Source organism: Oryx dammah, unplaced genomic scaffold, assembly GCF_014754425.2.
Source record: "Oryx dammah isolate SB20612 unplaced genomic scaffold, SCBI_Odam_1.1 HiC_scaffold_20, whole genome shotgun sequence".
In the NCBI taxonomy this organism is placed as follows: domain Eukaryota; kingdom Metazoa; phylum Chordata; class Mammalia; order Artiodactyla; family Bovidae; genus Oryx; species Oryx dammah.
The window spans coordinates 67,908,404-67,923,987 of NW_024070204.1; the positions used below are offsets into that span (position 1 = coordinate 67,908,404).

Below are 15,584 nucleotides of genomic sequence, written 5' to 3' on the forward strand. Positions count from 1 at the left end.
GCTCCAGCCCGTGAGGGTCTGTGGAAGAAACACCAGGTCCCCTCCTGAGCTGGGCCATCTGACCCCCTCCACCACCAAAAAGAGAGTGGGGACCACCCGTGCCTTTTTCAGTCTGGGCCTAGCAAAACCCAGGGGTCAACTCCCCAAATGACTAAATCAATAAGCCTTACTGCAAATTCATGATTTTTTTTTGGATCTGTTTTGATGAATTCTCAGTACCTGAGCGGCTGGCACTTAGTAAGTGTTTAATAAATGTATGTTGAGTCAGTGATTCAATTAATTAATCAACACATGAGGCAATGAATCATTGCTATCAAGAGAATTACTGTAAGTGAAGTTCCCAGCAGTCTGTGATTTTTTCGTTTATGTTTTTTGATAAATCCCCAAGGCCTTGAAAAAAGACCCTGATGCTGGGGAAGACTGAGGGCAGGAGGAGCGGGGGGTGACAAAGGATGAGATGGTTGAATGGCATCACCAATTCAATGGTCATGAGTTTGCACAAACTCTGGGAGACAGGGAAGGACAGGGAAGTCTGGCATGCTGCAGTCCATGGGGTCACAAAGAGTCCAGCATGACTTAGTGACTGAACAACAGGGCCTTGAATACCCTTGGGACATAAATGTGCGTGAGAGCACGTGTATGTGAACGTGTGACTGAGTCACTCACTGAATCATGACTCGCTAGAATTTAATCTTTCTGGAAGCAAGGGTCACCATCTGCTTTGTGTAAGGCTGCATCCTCAGTGCTTAGACCAGTGCCTGGAGCATGGCCCGTGTGGAATGAATGAATGATAAATGAAATGAATGAGCAAGGCCCCAGCTCTCAGCCCAACGACCTCAGACCAAGAAGAACAAACATGGACGGGCACCTGAGTCCTGCCCCCGGCCACCACTCGCCCCTTGATTTTTTTAAATAATTTGTCAATTGTTTTTAATTGTTGAGGCAGTAATACTTGGTTCATGAAACTGCAATATACAGAGAGGTGAAATAAATAGCTTATATATATATAATATATATAATATAGCTGGTTTTAAAATATTCCCTTATTCATTGGTGTACTAGGTCACGTGAGTCACGGAAGGTCGATAGCAGCATCCTCCAGAACTGTGAGTAATGCAGGGTCACCGTGATTGGACGAGGCCGTCTGTCGTCGAAAGTCGAGGCGCCGAGAATTCTGAGGGGCACGCCTTCCCTGCGCGGTGTCTCAGGGCAGCTTGCAATAAATAAATGACTGCAAACCAGAGAGCGATTTTTGTTGGACTCTGGGGCAGGAACAGGGGGTTGGGAAAGAGGGGGAGTTGGCTGGGTGGGGGGGAACACTACTTTCTCTTTGTTTTTCTCTTTTTGTGTTTTTGCTTTTTTTTTTTGCTTTTTTTTTTCCTTTAAGAACCTTTGGGAAAAAGGACTTTGGTTTCTCAGAGTGTCGTTTTCCTCATCCAAGTCCTCCTCTGGGGACGAGTTTCGAGTTGTCTGTTCCTAGAGAGACACAAGCACCTGTGCGCTAACAAAGTCCCTTGGCGTGAGCCTTTTGTCAGAGCGGGTTTCAAGTCAGTAATAAAATCCTTATCGCTCCCCTCCCCCAAGAATTTTGGTTCAGTTTTTGTCTTCTCTTAAACACAATGTACAAAAATAGAAATTCTCCCTTATTTTTCATGTAAAAATATTCCTCTGATTGCAGTTCTCCGTGAGTGTGAGCGTGGGCTGGGGCGGCCTGGGGGGGCACGGCGGGGCCCGCCTAGCCAGGGTGCGTGGGGCGGATCCGCCGGGACCGCTTGGTCACGGTGGTGTACTTGAAGGGCTTTTGCAGCTCCGCCTGTCCCTTGGGGTAGCGCTTCATGAAGTGCACATCCTGCTGGTTCTCGCGGGTCTTGGGGCCCTTCCGCGGCCGCCCCTTCTTGGTGAAGCCCACATACCAGCCGGAGTACTTAGCCGACATCAGGGCTGTGTAGTTGTTCTCCAGGACCTTCTCAATGAACACACACTCTTTGCTGGTGCCATCAGGCTGCAGAAAGAGAGAGAAGGAGGAGGTGAGAGAGGAAGGACAGGTGTAAGGGGCAGAGCTGTGTAGAGAAGTCAGGGGCAAGGGCCAAGGCTTGAGATGGCAAAGTAGAAAGGGACTGAGCCCAAGCTTTGGCCTCAGCAGTTTCATTCCCTGGATCCCTAGAGTGGACTTGACTTGGCGGCCCCTGCATCCTTCCCTGCTCACCAATTAGGTACCAGCCTCCCGTTACCATTCAGGGATCCCTTTCTTTTCCACTTGCATGATGGAGCCAGGGGCTTCCGCCTCAGCTCTACTAGAACAAAAGATTCAGATATGACCAATCAAAATATTATTTCCTGTGATTGGTGCAGAGCACAGCACGTAGCCTGAGTCATCCAATCAGCAGTCCTCAAGATCCTGTTATAAATAATCCCCCCAAACATAGCCAGTTTAAACTTGGAAATAGGTAAAGCTGAAGCAAAGGCAGCCTCTGTACCCCCATGAGAGGAAACGCTGCCTGACAACAAGGTCAGCTTGGAGGAAGAAAGCCAAGAGGAAGAGAATGAAAGAAACCAAGTCCTCCTCACATCTTTCAGTTTCTGGACCTACCCAGCTATCTCTGAAGCTCAAGTTACCTCACTGTTAAGTGGGCCAATAATATCTCATTTCCTTTAAAACAGTTGAGACTGTGTTCTATCACATGCAGCAGAAAGAAGTCCCAACTCATGTGCACTAAACTGGGGACCAAGTTAACTGCCTACTCAACTGCCATTCAACTCCACTGTTACAGAGTTAAACATAAATTACATTTAATGTGGTACATCTTAATGTTTGTTGTGAAGAGGGTGGGTGGAAGCCTCTAAAAATAAGGGCTTTGGCATGACCAAACTTCAAAGCCTATACCCATGGTTCTAAGATTTTAGGGTCCCAGGTGAACTCCCTGGGAGACTATGCCAGGCAAGGAGCACTAGATTCATAGTCAGACATTGAATCAACTCACACTTCCTTATGTGACCTCAGGCTAGTTAATTTCATTCTCTAAACTTTGGATTCCTTGCCTGGACCAAACACGGAAAATGACTCCTGCGTCATAGAGATGTTATGAGGAATGACGCTTATAAGTGAGCCAGGCACACAGTAGGAAGTTTTCACATTATTTCTGAAGAGCAGGTGGTTCCGAAGGTCTGACCTCCCTCCTTGGATCTGAACAAAAGGTGGTGGAAAGCAGGCTTTGAATCTCCTCCTTGAAAAAGCCGAATTGCTCCGTGTGGAAGAGTGGGAAACACACAAAGTTGGAAGGCCTGAATTAGCAGCACTCGAGTTTCCAACTAACATCTCCAAATTTAGGCCGGGCCCACTCCTCGTTACAGACGGGTGCCCAGCCAAGTTGGAAGCCCAGCGGTCTGGCTGTGTGTGGAGACTGAGGTGCAAGTTCCAGCCTTTTGTTTGAAGTGGAAAACGGGCTGGAGCTTCCAGGAACGTTCACCTTTGAGCGGAGGGCAAGCTTGGGCCCTGCAGACAAAGTGCTGAACTTTGCAGAAAGGGACAGGCAGGGTAAGAAAACATTCTCTGGAGGAGAGATCTTTCGAGGAGCCTGCAGAGTATACAGGGGATGGGCCTGGGAGAAGCACACAGGACCCAGAGGCATTATGGGCTGAGTGAGCAGAGAGGGCCTATTGTGAGGGAAGCTGGGGCATATGTGCAAGGGAGATAAAAAGGAGTGGGCTCTGGGCTCCCCATGGATAATTCTGGAAGCTGCCTATCCAACCTGAGTCCAGGTCCCTTGAATGGTTTTGATGGAACAGTCAGAGAAAACTGAATAAAGGCTATACCACAGCTGGTTTCCCATCTTAGAATATCTGCCTGGAAAACTGCTTTCAACCTTTAAGAGTTAGTTCAGTAACCACCTCCTCCAGGAAGCCTTCCCTGACTGCCATCTAGCTCCCTGAGTATTTCCTCCTCTTCCTTCAAGACTCCATTTGAGCACTGTGTGTGTTCGTTGCTCAGTTGTGTCCAACTCTTTGTGACCCCATGGACTGTAGCCCGCCAGGCTGCTCTGTTCATGGGATTTTCCAGGCAAGAGTACTGGAGTGGGCTGCCATTGCTTTCTCCCATTTAGCAGTATGCTTTATCCAACTCACATACTAGATCTTCTGAATCCCCTCCACACCCACTCCTTCTCCTGCCTGCCCAACAGAGTAGTTCTGTATCTGCCTGCTCCTCATCAGCCCAGGAGCTTCAGGAGGTCAGGACTGCTTCTCGCTTGCTCTCATGGCTTCGGCATAGGTCTTAGCCCAAGACAGGGGCACCCGGAGAATTTGCGGTTAAATGGATGAGAGTTCTGCTGGGACACAAATGGTGGGGGTGACACATTAATTGGTCTTCCTCCAAAAGAAAATGGACTCTGCCTCCTGGATCCCTTACTAATGTCCCAGAGACAGTTGTGAGTTGTAAGAGGCCCCTCCTGGGGGATGTGCTGAGAACAGTGAGGGCCCAAGCCCTCAGCCTGCCCACCGTGGTGTCCCTACTCATCCATTTACTCATTCATTCAGCATTTACTGATTGCCAACTACAGCCCAGATATTTCCACATCCACTGTCTCCTTTAATTCTCTTAACTTGCCAAGGGAGACTCTACCTGGTGGAAGAAAACAATTCAAAGACACAAAAATGGCTTTCCCACGGTCACGGAGCTGTCAGAGAAACAGTCAGAGATTTGAACCTGCATTTGCCACGGCAGCTCACTTCTCTGCTGTCTAATCCCAAACAGGCCCATGGGGAGAAGGGGTATGGAAGAGTGGGTGCTGCCCATCAAAACACCTCAGGTCCCCCAGGACCACAGAGCTACCACACTCCTGAAGCAGTGACTTGGAGGTTCAAGGGCCAGCACAGTGCCTGGCACACATGCTCTTGCCTGGGTTGAGGATCTGGGCTTCAGGCTGAGGTTCTGACACCCCAGAGGTCAGGAGCCCTTGGGAGGAGCCATAGGGCCTATAACGGTCACGAGTTCCCACCTGAACTCAGACTCAGTGGATAAGAAGCTCACGGTAGGCCGCCCTGGGGCCTGACCCTTGCCTTTCTCCTCACCACCTCTATGACCCTGCTTATGGCCTGCAGAGATTTTTAAAAAACAAATGTGCATGGGCCTCACCCCCCAAAATGCTGACTCAATTGGTTCAGGCAAGGCAGATCACCAATATTTAGAGAGTAACGGAACAGCCCATCCCAGAACCTTGGTGATTTAGTAGAATTTGATCATCTCTGGAATATCTACCACCTCCAACCTCCTTTCCAAACTGGAGTCCTATTCCTTCTGTTTGATCTGAAGACTGAATCCTGATGACATCACTTGGCCCCTAGATCCAGTCTTCCTTGAAATCAGAACTACCCCCTGGATGTTTTTAGTTACCTAGACAAAAAAAAGACTTTTGCTTAAAGGCATTTTGAATTAGGTTTCAGTCACATTCAACCAAAGCAGTCTTCACAAACACACACTGGACAAGGGACCCCCTGCTCTGAATGGGTCTGGGGCCCTATGTTGCCCCAAAGGGGACACACCAATGATCACACAGGAGGAGACAGATGAGAAAAATCCACCTGGGTTGAATCTCCAGAGATGGGAAACAACTGCTTAGCACATAGTGCTTGACATTCAACAACTCTTTTACGGAATGAAAGGAAGTACTATCTCCTGGGTCAGGTGGAGGTGGGGTCCAGAGAGGTGGCAAGGAGAAGGGGGCTTCTTCTCTCTCGGGGGCTTGGGAGAAGAGCTCTGGCATGTGATCAGTATGATGCAAGACAGAAGCAAGGCCAAGGGTCTGGAGCATCAGCAGAGGCTCTCTTGGGGGTTCAGTAATGTGTCCGGCTGTGGCCAGATACGTAGAAGATTGATACCCAGGGTCAAGGCCATCCAAGCAAGCTATCCTGTTGAGCCAAATGAGCCAGAGCCTGAACTGAGGTCAAGAGTTCCCACAGATGAAGAACCTGATTTTTAAGGGGAATGTAGCTCATGTTTAACAAGAAAGTGCCTACTTAATGTCAGGATTATCTTCCCATTTTACAGGTGAGGACACTGCGGCTCAGTGAGGTCAGAGCACTTAAGATTCCCAGGTCTGACGTGGCTAACTCTGGCTGTAGGTTGAGTCAGTTCTCAAAAGGTAAGCACCACATTTCTATTTCTTTGGTATCCTTTGAGCAGGTATAAGAAGCATGATGGATGGATCCAGAATTGGCCCTCAGAGCCACTAGCCTGTGGGGAATGCAAGCAGGAAAACAGCCAGTGCCAACCCAGGTGAGCAGACTGCAGAGAGAGGGCTGTGTGCGTAGCCGTGGGCTCCAGGGTGGGTGTGCTGACTGGGCGGTCAGGGAAGCCAGAGATCATGAAAGGAGGAGCCAAGACTCAGGGTGGATGGTGGAGGGAAAGGCTGTCCTGGCAGAGGGAGCCGCGTGCACACAGGCTGAAGGCCGCATCCAAGGAGTGGAGGCTGGCAGCGCCATGTGTCTGGGACACAGGAACAAGAGGGCGGGCAGGCTCTCCCCAAGGAGTGTAGCCGTTCTCGGGTAGAAGATGAGGGCCTGAGGGCTGGTTCTGGCTGAGCCGCGGGTGGAGAGGAGGGGCGAGCTTTAGAAAGCTGAGAGCGGGCAGAGGGAAAAGGCCTGGAGGTGCAGCCTGAGGCAGCGCAGGAACACTATTCTGGAGAAGGTACGAGGGCCGAACAGAGACAGGAGTTAGGGAAGGATCAGACACAGAGCAGCCATCAGGAGTAACCCCAGGTCGGGGTCTGATCGGCTGCCGACCTGTGACCGAACTGCCACCCAAGGACCCGGAGCTCCCAACTGCAGGACCCAGAGAGTGGGCGCTGGGCTGGGTAGGGGCCAAGAGGGGGACCTGCCCGGCCGAGTCGGGACAGGTGGAGGGGTGGCCGGACGCCCGTGGAGCCTCCGTGGCCAGCCCGGGAGCCTGGAGGGGAAACTTGGGGGTGGGGGGGCAGGGGACCCTGCAGCAAGGTGGAGGGGCACCTCGCCTGTAGCAAGGCGGGAGGGGAGTGGAGCGCGGGGCGGGCCTCGCCGCCAGCTGAACCGTCCCCAATATTAATGACGGGAGAGAGGGCGAGGGGGCAGGAAATCGGAGCCGGCTCCTGTGGAAGCGGTGACTCAGCGGCCAGCCGGCGGGCGGGCGGGCAGGCGGCGGGGAGCGGCCCGAGGGGACGGGGCTGTTCTTTTGACCCCAGGACGGCCCTCCTGGGGTCAAGATGCCGGGAACCACGCAGACGGGGAGGGAGGGGCACGCGGGCACTGGGCACGGCGGGCTGCGGTGCGGCCCCTCCTTTAAACAGGAAAAAAAAGGGGGGTGAGGGGAGAAAGGCGAGCCCACAACTGCAAGCAGGCTGGGCCTGGGAGGCGGCCCAGGCGGGCAGGAGAACAAAGCGCCCGACGCGGGGCTGGCCGCGCCGCCGCAGGAAACGCACAGCCAGGCCAGGGGACCCGTCGCCCCTGCCCCGGACCCCTCGCTGGCCGGACGGACGCGGTGAGTGAGTCCGCGGAAAGTGAACCGCTAATTAAAACCACTCCTAGGCATCCCGGGGTGCGCTACGGAGTACTATTCTGTTGCTCTTTGAGAAGCTCCAGCTGGAATCCTTGCCTTCTAAACTCGGCTTTGAAGCCCGCCAAGCGCTAGCCCGCGACCTGGGAACAGTGCCCGAGCACGGCCAAGCCTCAGCCTTTTCATCTATGAAATGGGAATGGTGGAAGACTGTTCTTCCCCGACTCACCTTATGGGATTATTTTGAAGCATTTTTTGTTTAGTGCCTGGCAGAAAGTAGGTGCTCAATTAACAGAGGCTATTGGTACCCTTGTTATTAACAAATAATCAGAGACACTCTCCTGGCTCAGGTCTCTGGCCTGTCATTCTCTCCCCAGGATATGGAGGGGAGGGTGGAAGAGGGATAAGAATTGGGGGATTCGGGGAGTCAAAGCCATGGCTTAAACAGAAACTGAAGTCATGCTTCCTTCCCCCCACCCTAACAAGGTGTAATAAATGCAGGTTGTCACAGAGGGCCTTGCCTCAAGGAGAAGAAGCCGTCCTCTTTGGAATCTGGGTCTACCCTCTACCCTCCACTCCAACTGGCCAGCAGAAGCCACCCCCTCATTATACAAGTTGGACAGGGGGTGAGTAGGGTCCCTGCAGAGAGAAGGGAACATGAAGCGTGAATCCACTATAGAGCTACTGCCTGTAACACCTCCCACAGGAGTATCCAAAGGAAGCCAAGTGTGTGAACTTCACAAACAAGGACACCCGGGCCAAAAGGGGCAGCAGCATCAAAATGCAGCATCAGTGGAGGCTCAGAATCCCTGGCACGTGGGTCCACCCCACCCATATCCTACCCCCGCCCTAATTTGTTACATGCCTGTTCCAAAGTAATAAAACCTTCCTGAAATGCTAGAATCACAAGGCCGAAGAGGCTGCTGGGTTCCAGAGGTGTGGCTGTGGGGAGTCATAAACCCCCTGTGACTATTAAAACAACGCTGCAGCCCCAGGCCCTGGCCCGCTGGTTCCCTGCTGCCAGACGTCAGGTACGTTCAGACTGGGAGCCTCAGACCCCCTGGAGGTTCTCCCACTGCCAAGCAAGCCAGAGCTCCACGTCCACTAGGAGAGATTGGGGCCCCACGTACTCCCCAAAGTCACAGCCACAGTATGGCAGGCTGCAGGTGAGGGGACAGAGAAGAGGGGGTGAGGAAGAGATCTCACAATGGGAATCTCTCTCTCACACACACATACACATTCATGGGATCTCTTTCCCATTTAGGGCTGATGGGGCCCAGGAGGCACTGCTCCAGCCCCCCGGGTTGCTGAGGGACCCACCCAAGTCCCAGACCACCACTTACCTTCCCCACAAGCTTGCCTTTCCGGTTCATACACAGGTAGAACTCCGTCTCCTTGCCCTTGATCCGGACTTGACTACCGAAGGTATCTGTCTCCACTAGGAGCTGGGCTTCGAAAGGCAGAAGGAGAATAAGACACATTTTTTTACCAGGGGCAGTGGCTGGCCTGAAGACTCAGCAACATGATCCCTGACTCTGACCTTGCCCTTGGACCCCCCACTGCCCCCAGAATCAAGTATGGGGGCGGTGATTCCGACAGGTCTCTCTGGAGCATGTGCCCCTCAGGCAGGGAGAAAAGCTCTCTGACACCTGTTCCCAACTCCCAGACTCTCTGGACTCCACTGGGGACCCAGGTCACTTCTGGTGGCTACAGACCAGTGTGACTTCTCCCGCCCTCCTCACCCACCTTCCCCTGCCCCTCAATTCCCTTCCCCAATGCAGGACACACAACCACACAAAGAACCCCGAAGAAGCAGCAATCTTTGGACTGAGGGGTCAGACATTCAGATGTGTATGAGCTCACACAGGCATGCACAATGTGGGCACACACGCACACACACACACAATAAATGCACACGCGTCTTGCCTTGTGGAATGCTAAGCTACTTCCTCCAAAATTTAGGTCAGAAGCCCCTTCCTCCAGGGCAAACATCTGGGTGTCCCCTTGCTGATGGGGATATGAGAGAGGGAGTGCCCCAGCCTGGAAATGGTAATTCAAGACCCCAGGGAAAGGAGGCTATCAATATAATATTTCACTTTCCTCAATCAAGGCCATCAAGACTTGGGGACTTCCCTAGTGGTTCAGTGGTTAACACTCCATGCTTCCAATGCAGGGGGCCATGGGTTCAATCCCTGGTTGGGGAACTAAGATCCCACATGTCACATGCCACACAGTGTGGATAGAAAAAAAAAAAAAAAAAAGGCCGCCAAGGCTAAAGGATAACTAACTCTCAGGAGCCCAGAAGTCCCAATCAGAACCCAGTAGCCTCTGGTCTGGAATGGGAGACCTCATGTTAAACCCCCGTACTCCACAGACACATGGGGTGTCCAGATGATCCTGGATGGGGTAGCCAGAGCTGATCCCCCAAGGCCTGGCTGAACAAGAACATCTAGTGGCTGAAGGGTGACTCTCTCTTGATTAGGCATACTGTAAGACCCCTCCCTGTCCCTTGGCCACTTCACACTTTCTCCCCGGTAGGATGCTGTGCGACTTTGGCAGGTCACATGCCCTCTCTGAATTTGAATCCCAGTGCCTAGATTTCCCCACCACCTCCATCCCCTTTCTTTGCCTCTGACCCCCCATTCTCACCCTCCCTCCCCTGACTCTTTGCTTCCCACACCTGCCCCTCCCTCACCCACAAAATTTTAATTTCAGTGACAAGGGACTTGCTTCTCCATAACAAAATCATAGTTCTAAATACAGCATCCTTGGAGCCACAAACAGTGTACCTCAGTGCCCCTAAAATACAAGAGGTATGATTTTAATAAAAAAATTTTAAAATATATACCCTGGTGCCCTGCTGTGAAAATTAAAACCATCTGGAACTCAGGATTTCCAATAATTAATCTAGCCCTCCTTTGACACCACTACTAATTAAAATGTGATACCCACCTTTCCAAGGAAAAAAAGAAGAATTTACATAAAATTTAAAGATCTAACAAGAATTTAGTAATTCTAGGAACAAAGGTGCGGGCACATTCTTCTCTCTACCTTCCCCCATCCCTAGTAAACACTGAGTTGAGAATATTAGTGAACACTGAGATAGGGGGTTATAAGCCCTTCATGCTCCCTGCTTCCCTAAATCCAAACTCCCTGTAACTCTCTTATTGGCTTAGTCCCTGAGAACCAAGGGTCAAACATCACAGCACTTCTGAGACTTGCTTTCAGCATCTCCTCACAAACTCAGGCCCCACATGGGATGGGGGTTGTTAGGGGTCAGGAGAGTCCCCAACCTCCAGGAGCTTCTGACAAAGGCAGCATGTGTAAGGGGAAAGGTAAGAGCTTTGAAATGCACATGTATGGATATGACTCCCTAGCTCCACTTGCCAGTATATGACCCTGGGCCTCAGCTTCTTCATCTGTAAAATGGGGGTGGTCATCCCTCATCTGTTAACAGCCAATGTGAGGGTCATATAAAATGATGCTGTTCTCAGAGGCTGGGTAGGAGAAACTCAGTAACTATTCTTTAAGTTTCCCGATAACTGCAAAATAAACCCATTTACCAAAAAAACAAAAACAAAAAGTAGTGGAAAAGAAACCTGATATGTATAAAAGGGCAGCGGGGAAGCAAAACTTGCTTCTCCAAGGCAGGCCTTCTGTCCTGAACTTTCTCAGCATCCTCCAGGGTCTCAGGTACCCCACACTGTGAGTGCATCAGAAAATGCCTTAGGCGGGGATTTACAGAACCTTGCCATCCTGGAGGGGTAACCTGGAGTAAGCCACACAGCCTATCTGAGCGCCTAGTCTCCTTACCTATGCAACGGGAGTGAGGCCTGACTGTTCTGATTGTCTCTGGGATTGGAAAGGGGTAGGGACGGGAAATCATAAAAAGCGGGTGAGGCCAGGGCTGAGGCCAGGCAGCCCCAAGCACATCTGAGAGGAAGACTACTGTCTGTCCTCTCCCAGCACCAGCCTGGGCCCGTCTTCAGAACAGCTCCTACTGCACACTGGATCCGACTCCCCTGTGAGCCTGCCAAAGTCACACATCCCCGGGAGGTTAGGTACCTTCATTCCCCTTTTACAGTGTAGGAAACTGAGGTTCAGAGAAGCAACCCTTCCCAGGTTGGGGGTGTGGGGGCAGGCTGACATCCAGTCTGGCTGGCTCTCTTCCTGTTGGGGCCTGGGTCCCAGAGGAGGGGCCCCAGCTCCAGGGAGACTTGGCTCAAAACACAGCCCCCGCCTCTCATTAGCCACAGCCCATCTGAGGAAGCCCTGGCCGTCCAGGGGCCTGGGGCTGAGGCTGGACAGCACCCCACCCCCACCAGCCCAGCAGCCCCCACCCCAGCAAGGGGGCGGTCTGCACCAGCCGCTGCGCCCTGGGGAGCCAGAAGTCTGTTCTTCCCCAACCGCAGCAAGCCACGGAGTGACCTAGACTCCACTCAGCACATGACATAATGAGGAGGGAGCCGGGCCAAGATTATGTAAAGTCTTTGGGGAGTAATAGCAGCAGCAGTTCTCAGAAAAAGAGAAAGAGAGACTCCACCCACCCAGACCAGGTTTGCCCCAGAGCCTGCCTGGTCCTCAGCATCATGCTTCCCCGTCTCATGACCCAAGACCTAAGCCCCCAAGACACACCTCTCAGGAGCCAGAAACCTCACCTCCACTCGGTTTGATTCTCAGGTCTGTCCCAGGCCAGGCAGGAGGCATCAATGATATCATCTTGCCACCCTGGCATCCCCTCCTCCACTCTCTGCTATGCTTGCCCCCAGCAGTCTCTCCTCTACAGATCAGCCAGAGGATCCTTACAAAATGTAACATGAACTGTGCCTCTCCCCTGCTAACGCCTCCTATGGATCTCCATGCGTGCATGCTCAGTTGCTCAGTCGTGTCCGACTCTTTGCAGCCCCAGGGACTGCAGCCCACCAGGCTCCTCTCTCCATGGGATTTTCCAGGCAAGAATACTAGAGTGGATTGCCATTTCCTCCTCCAGGGGATCTTCCCGACCCAGGGGTCAAACCTGTGTCTCTTGCATTGCCAGGCGGATTCTTCACCACTGTGCCACCTCACTAACAATCCAGACTCTTCAAGGGGACCCCTAAGAGGCACCGGTCTGGCCCCTGCCATCCGCCCCCATCTCCCACCCTCACTCACAGCCCTCCAGCCACACAAGCCTCCTTGCTTTTCCTGCTCTGACTCACCCAGCACACTCCCGCCTCAGGGCCTTCACACTCTTCCTCCGCCTGGCGATCGCTTTGCCCAGAGTTTCCCACAGCAGCTCCGTACCTCCTAGATTGACATCTCAACTCAGATGTCACCTCCTCAGAGAAGAGTCCATGGGCTCACAAAAAGCCAGACATGACTGAGCGACTAACACTCTCACACACTATTCATACTTACCTCATCAAGCCCTTTATATACTTACTAAAGTTTACTTATTGGTCATTTACCATAAGCCAAGTGTGGGCTAGGTGCTGGAAACCACAGTGGTGGATGAGACAGGTAAGAGCCTGCCCTCATGGAGCTTACCTTCGGGTGGACAGAGACAGACACAGAAAAGGTAGCAAATAAGAGGAGACCACTTGGAGGAGAGCTCGGAGGAGAATTGAGCAGGGGATGGCAGGAGCTGGACTGGGAGGGTGGTGACATCTCAGGTCCCGGGCAGTGCAGGCAGATTCTTTACCATCTGGGCCCCAGAGAAGCCCCAAGTATGCATAATGCCATTTAAAAGTTAAAGCAAACAAGATTCAGGGAGGAAAAGGGACTTGCTCAAGGGCATACAGCTGGTAAAAGCAGAGTAGAAGTTCAAATTCAATGTCTGATCCCACGATCAACACCTTTAGCAACTCTGCTCCCCACCAGTGTTACTCCTGCCCCTCACTAGAACTCTGAGCTCCCCGACTCACCCACCCCCAGCCTCAGAGTTACTATCAGATATTCTGACAGAGGGAGAGCATCCTATCCCTCTCTGGGCCAGGATTAGATGACTTCCTTTCAGTAGTGCTCCTCTGGGAAGCATCAGTAACTTATATTTATTTGGAGCCCATCATATGTTGGTCACCGTTCTACCCTATACACATTATCTCAATCCTTATGACAATCCCAGGAGATTAGAACTATTTTTTTTATTACCCCATTTTACAGGTGAGAAAATAGAGCCCCAAGGTCACACAATGGTGGAGTTAAAACCCAGGCAGGCTAACCTAGAAGTCTGGGTCTTAGCCTGTCTCCCCCTTAGGTCAAACTTTTCCTCCATGCCAGTCCCTTTCCTGGGGAAGTTAGTGAATTAACAAGGAGGGTCTCTGCCTTTGACTTCACCTTCTAGGGGCAGAAGTCTGTGGGTCAAGACGCCCAAAGAGCCAAAGGTTGGGGCCCATCCCTCCCCAGCTCCATTTCCAAATGACCTCCAGGCAGGGAAGGGTACCAGCAGTCACCCTGAGGAAGACAGCTTCTAGCTGATTCTGGGAGATGGCCCATAGGAGCACCCAAGTCTGGGTTCAAAGCCAGAGAGGCAGCAAATGGCTTCTGACCTCATTCTGACCAGGAGAGGCTGTGTGCACCAGGAGCCGAGTGAGTGAGGGATCTCTCCTGCAGGGGAGGCCACAGAGCCAGTCTCGGCTCAGGGCAGGAGCCCAGTACCTGCCCATGCAGGCCAGGAGCTTGGAGAGCCCAACCCCTTCTCCAGCATCCAGACAGGAAAGCAGAAAAGGAAAGAGAGAAAGTGGAGGAAACTGGAGAGAAAGCCCTTTCGATTAAAAATAATAATAATAAGTTGTCTTTTTCTCCCAGTTTTGTTGAAATGCATGGAGTAACGATGGTTTTAAAAAGCTTATACTTATTTGAGCATTTACCATCCGTCAGGCGCTGTGCTTAGAGTCTGAATATGGAAAGTCTCATTAGATCCTCACAACAACCTTATGAGGTAGGAAGTATCACGCCCATTTTACTGATGAAGAAACTGAGGCTCTGAGCAGAGCTCCAGAGGTTACTTGCCAAAGTCACTCAGTAGGACCAGGATTTGAACACAGACAGAGTAACTCCGCAGCTAGTCTGACTCAGGCAGAGCAGGACAGACACCAGGCAGGCTGGCGACGGCAGAGAGATGAGAAGTGACTTTGGTGCGTGGATGGACTGACTGATTCCAGTGTGATTTCCCAGCTGGGCTTCCCTGCAGGCGATCCAGGACCTCTCTTGGAAGCCTTTTGGTTGGAAGGGTTGGAAACAGCAGGGAAAGACAGACAGAGATACAGAGAGACATACACAGAGGGGCACAGGAGACCCAGAAAAATGGAACTGCAGAAAACCAAGCAGGAGACTTGGTATCCTTCCCCCTCTCCCACAAGCTTCAGAGTTAAACCTCCAAGGCCCGAGAAAGCAAGCAGGGAGCCGGGAGCTGATGAGAGGCTGGGCAGAGCAGCGCCCCCGGGCCTGCACAGGGTGACCCGCCGCCGGCTGGCTGCCGCAGTGCCAGGGCAGGTGCCGCGGGCCCCTCTCCAGGAATCATCCTCCAGCGAGGAAACGTCCTTGCCACAGAAGGCGCTGGGAGGTCACACTGAACCAGTACCCCCTTCCTCCCCTCTGAACCAGATCTAGGGGAAGGGAAAGAAGCAGGGGCAAGAGGAAGGATTCCTCTCTGGAGAGGTTTCAGCATCGCTATTCACACACACACACACGTTACGGCTTTTCTCCAAAGGTGCCCATGGCTCCCCTTCTCATGAAGTCACCCAAGGAGGCTCACAGGCCATGTGGGTTTGCCAGAAAGGAAGAGGGAGAGAATCAATAGGATCGATATAGGAGCTATATTTAATCCTAGCTGCAGCTTTCATGTGACCGGTTGAGCTGCAGAGTCACCAAGGTGTGGGTGGTCACTCCTCACTGAGGACAGAAGTCATGGGACACAAGCTCAGAGGACAGGGCTATTAGACGGATATATTAATGCTCCTTCCAGCTGGGAACATCTCTTGGAAAAGCTGGCTCTGTTGCTCGGGGTATCCTGGCTGCAAGATGCAGGCTGGCTGGAAGGGAGGACAGGAGAATCGAGGGATCACCGATTCCCCAAGTACCT

The 15,584-nt window shown here is 52.2% G+C and overlaps 1 protein-coding gene across 1 annotated transcript in view; it reads right to left on the reverse strand.

Moving 5' to 3' along the window:
- Positions 1 to 983: 983 nt before the first annotated feature.
- FGF18 (fibroblast growth factor 18) overlaps positions 984 to 15,584 on the reverse strand; it is a 35,509-nt gene continuing 20,908 nt past the window's right edge. Inside the window, exons 4-5 of the mRNA XM_040262761.1 lie at positions 8,866 to 8,972; positions 984 to 2,002 (exon numbers count right to left, since the gene is read on the reverse strand). Of these exons, the coding sequence (XP_040118695.1) occupies positions 1,736 to 2,002; positions 8,866 to 8,972 (374 nt within the window). The 3' untranslated portion in view covers positions 984 to 1,735. The remainder of the gene's footprint in view (positions 2,003 to 8,865; positions 8,973 to 15,584) is intronic.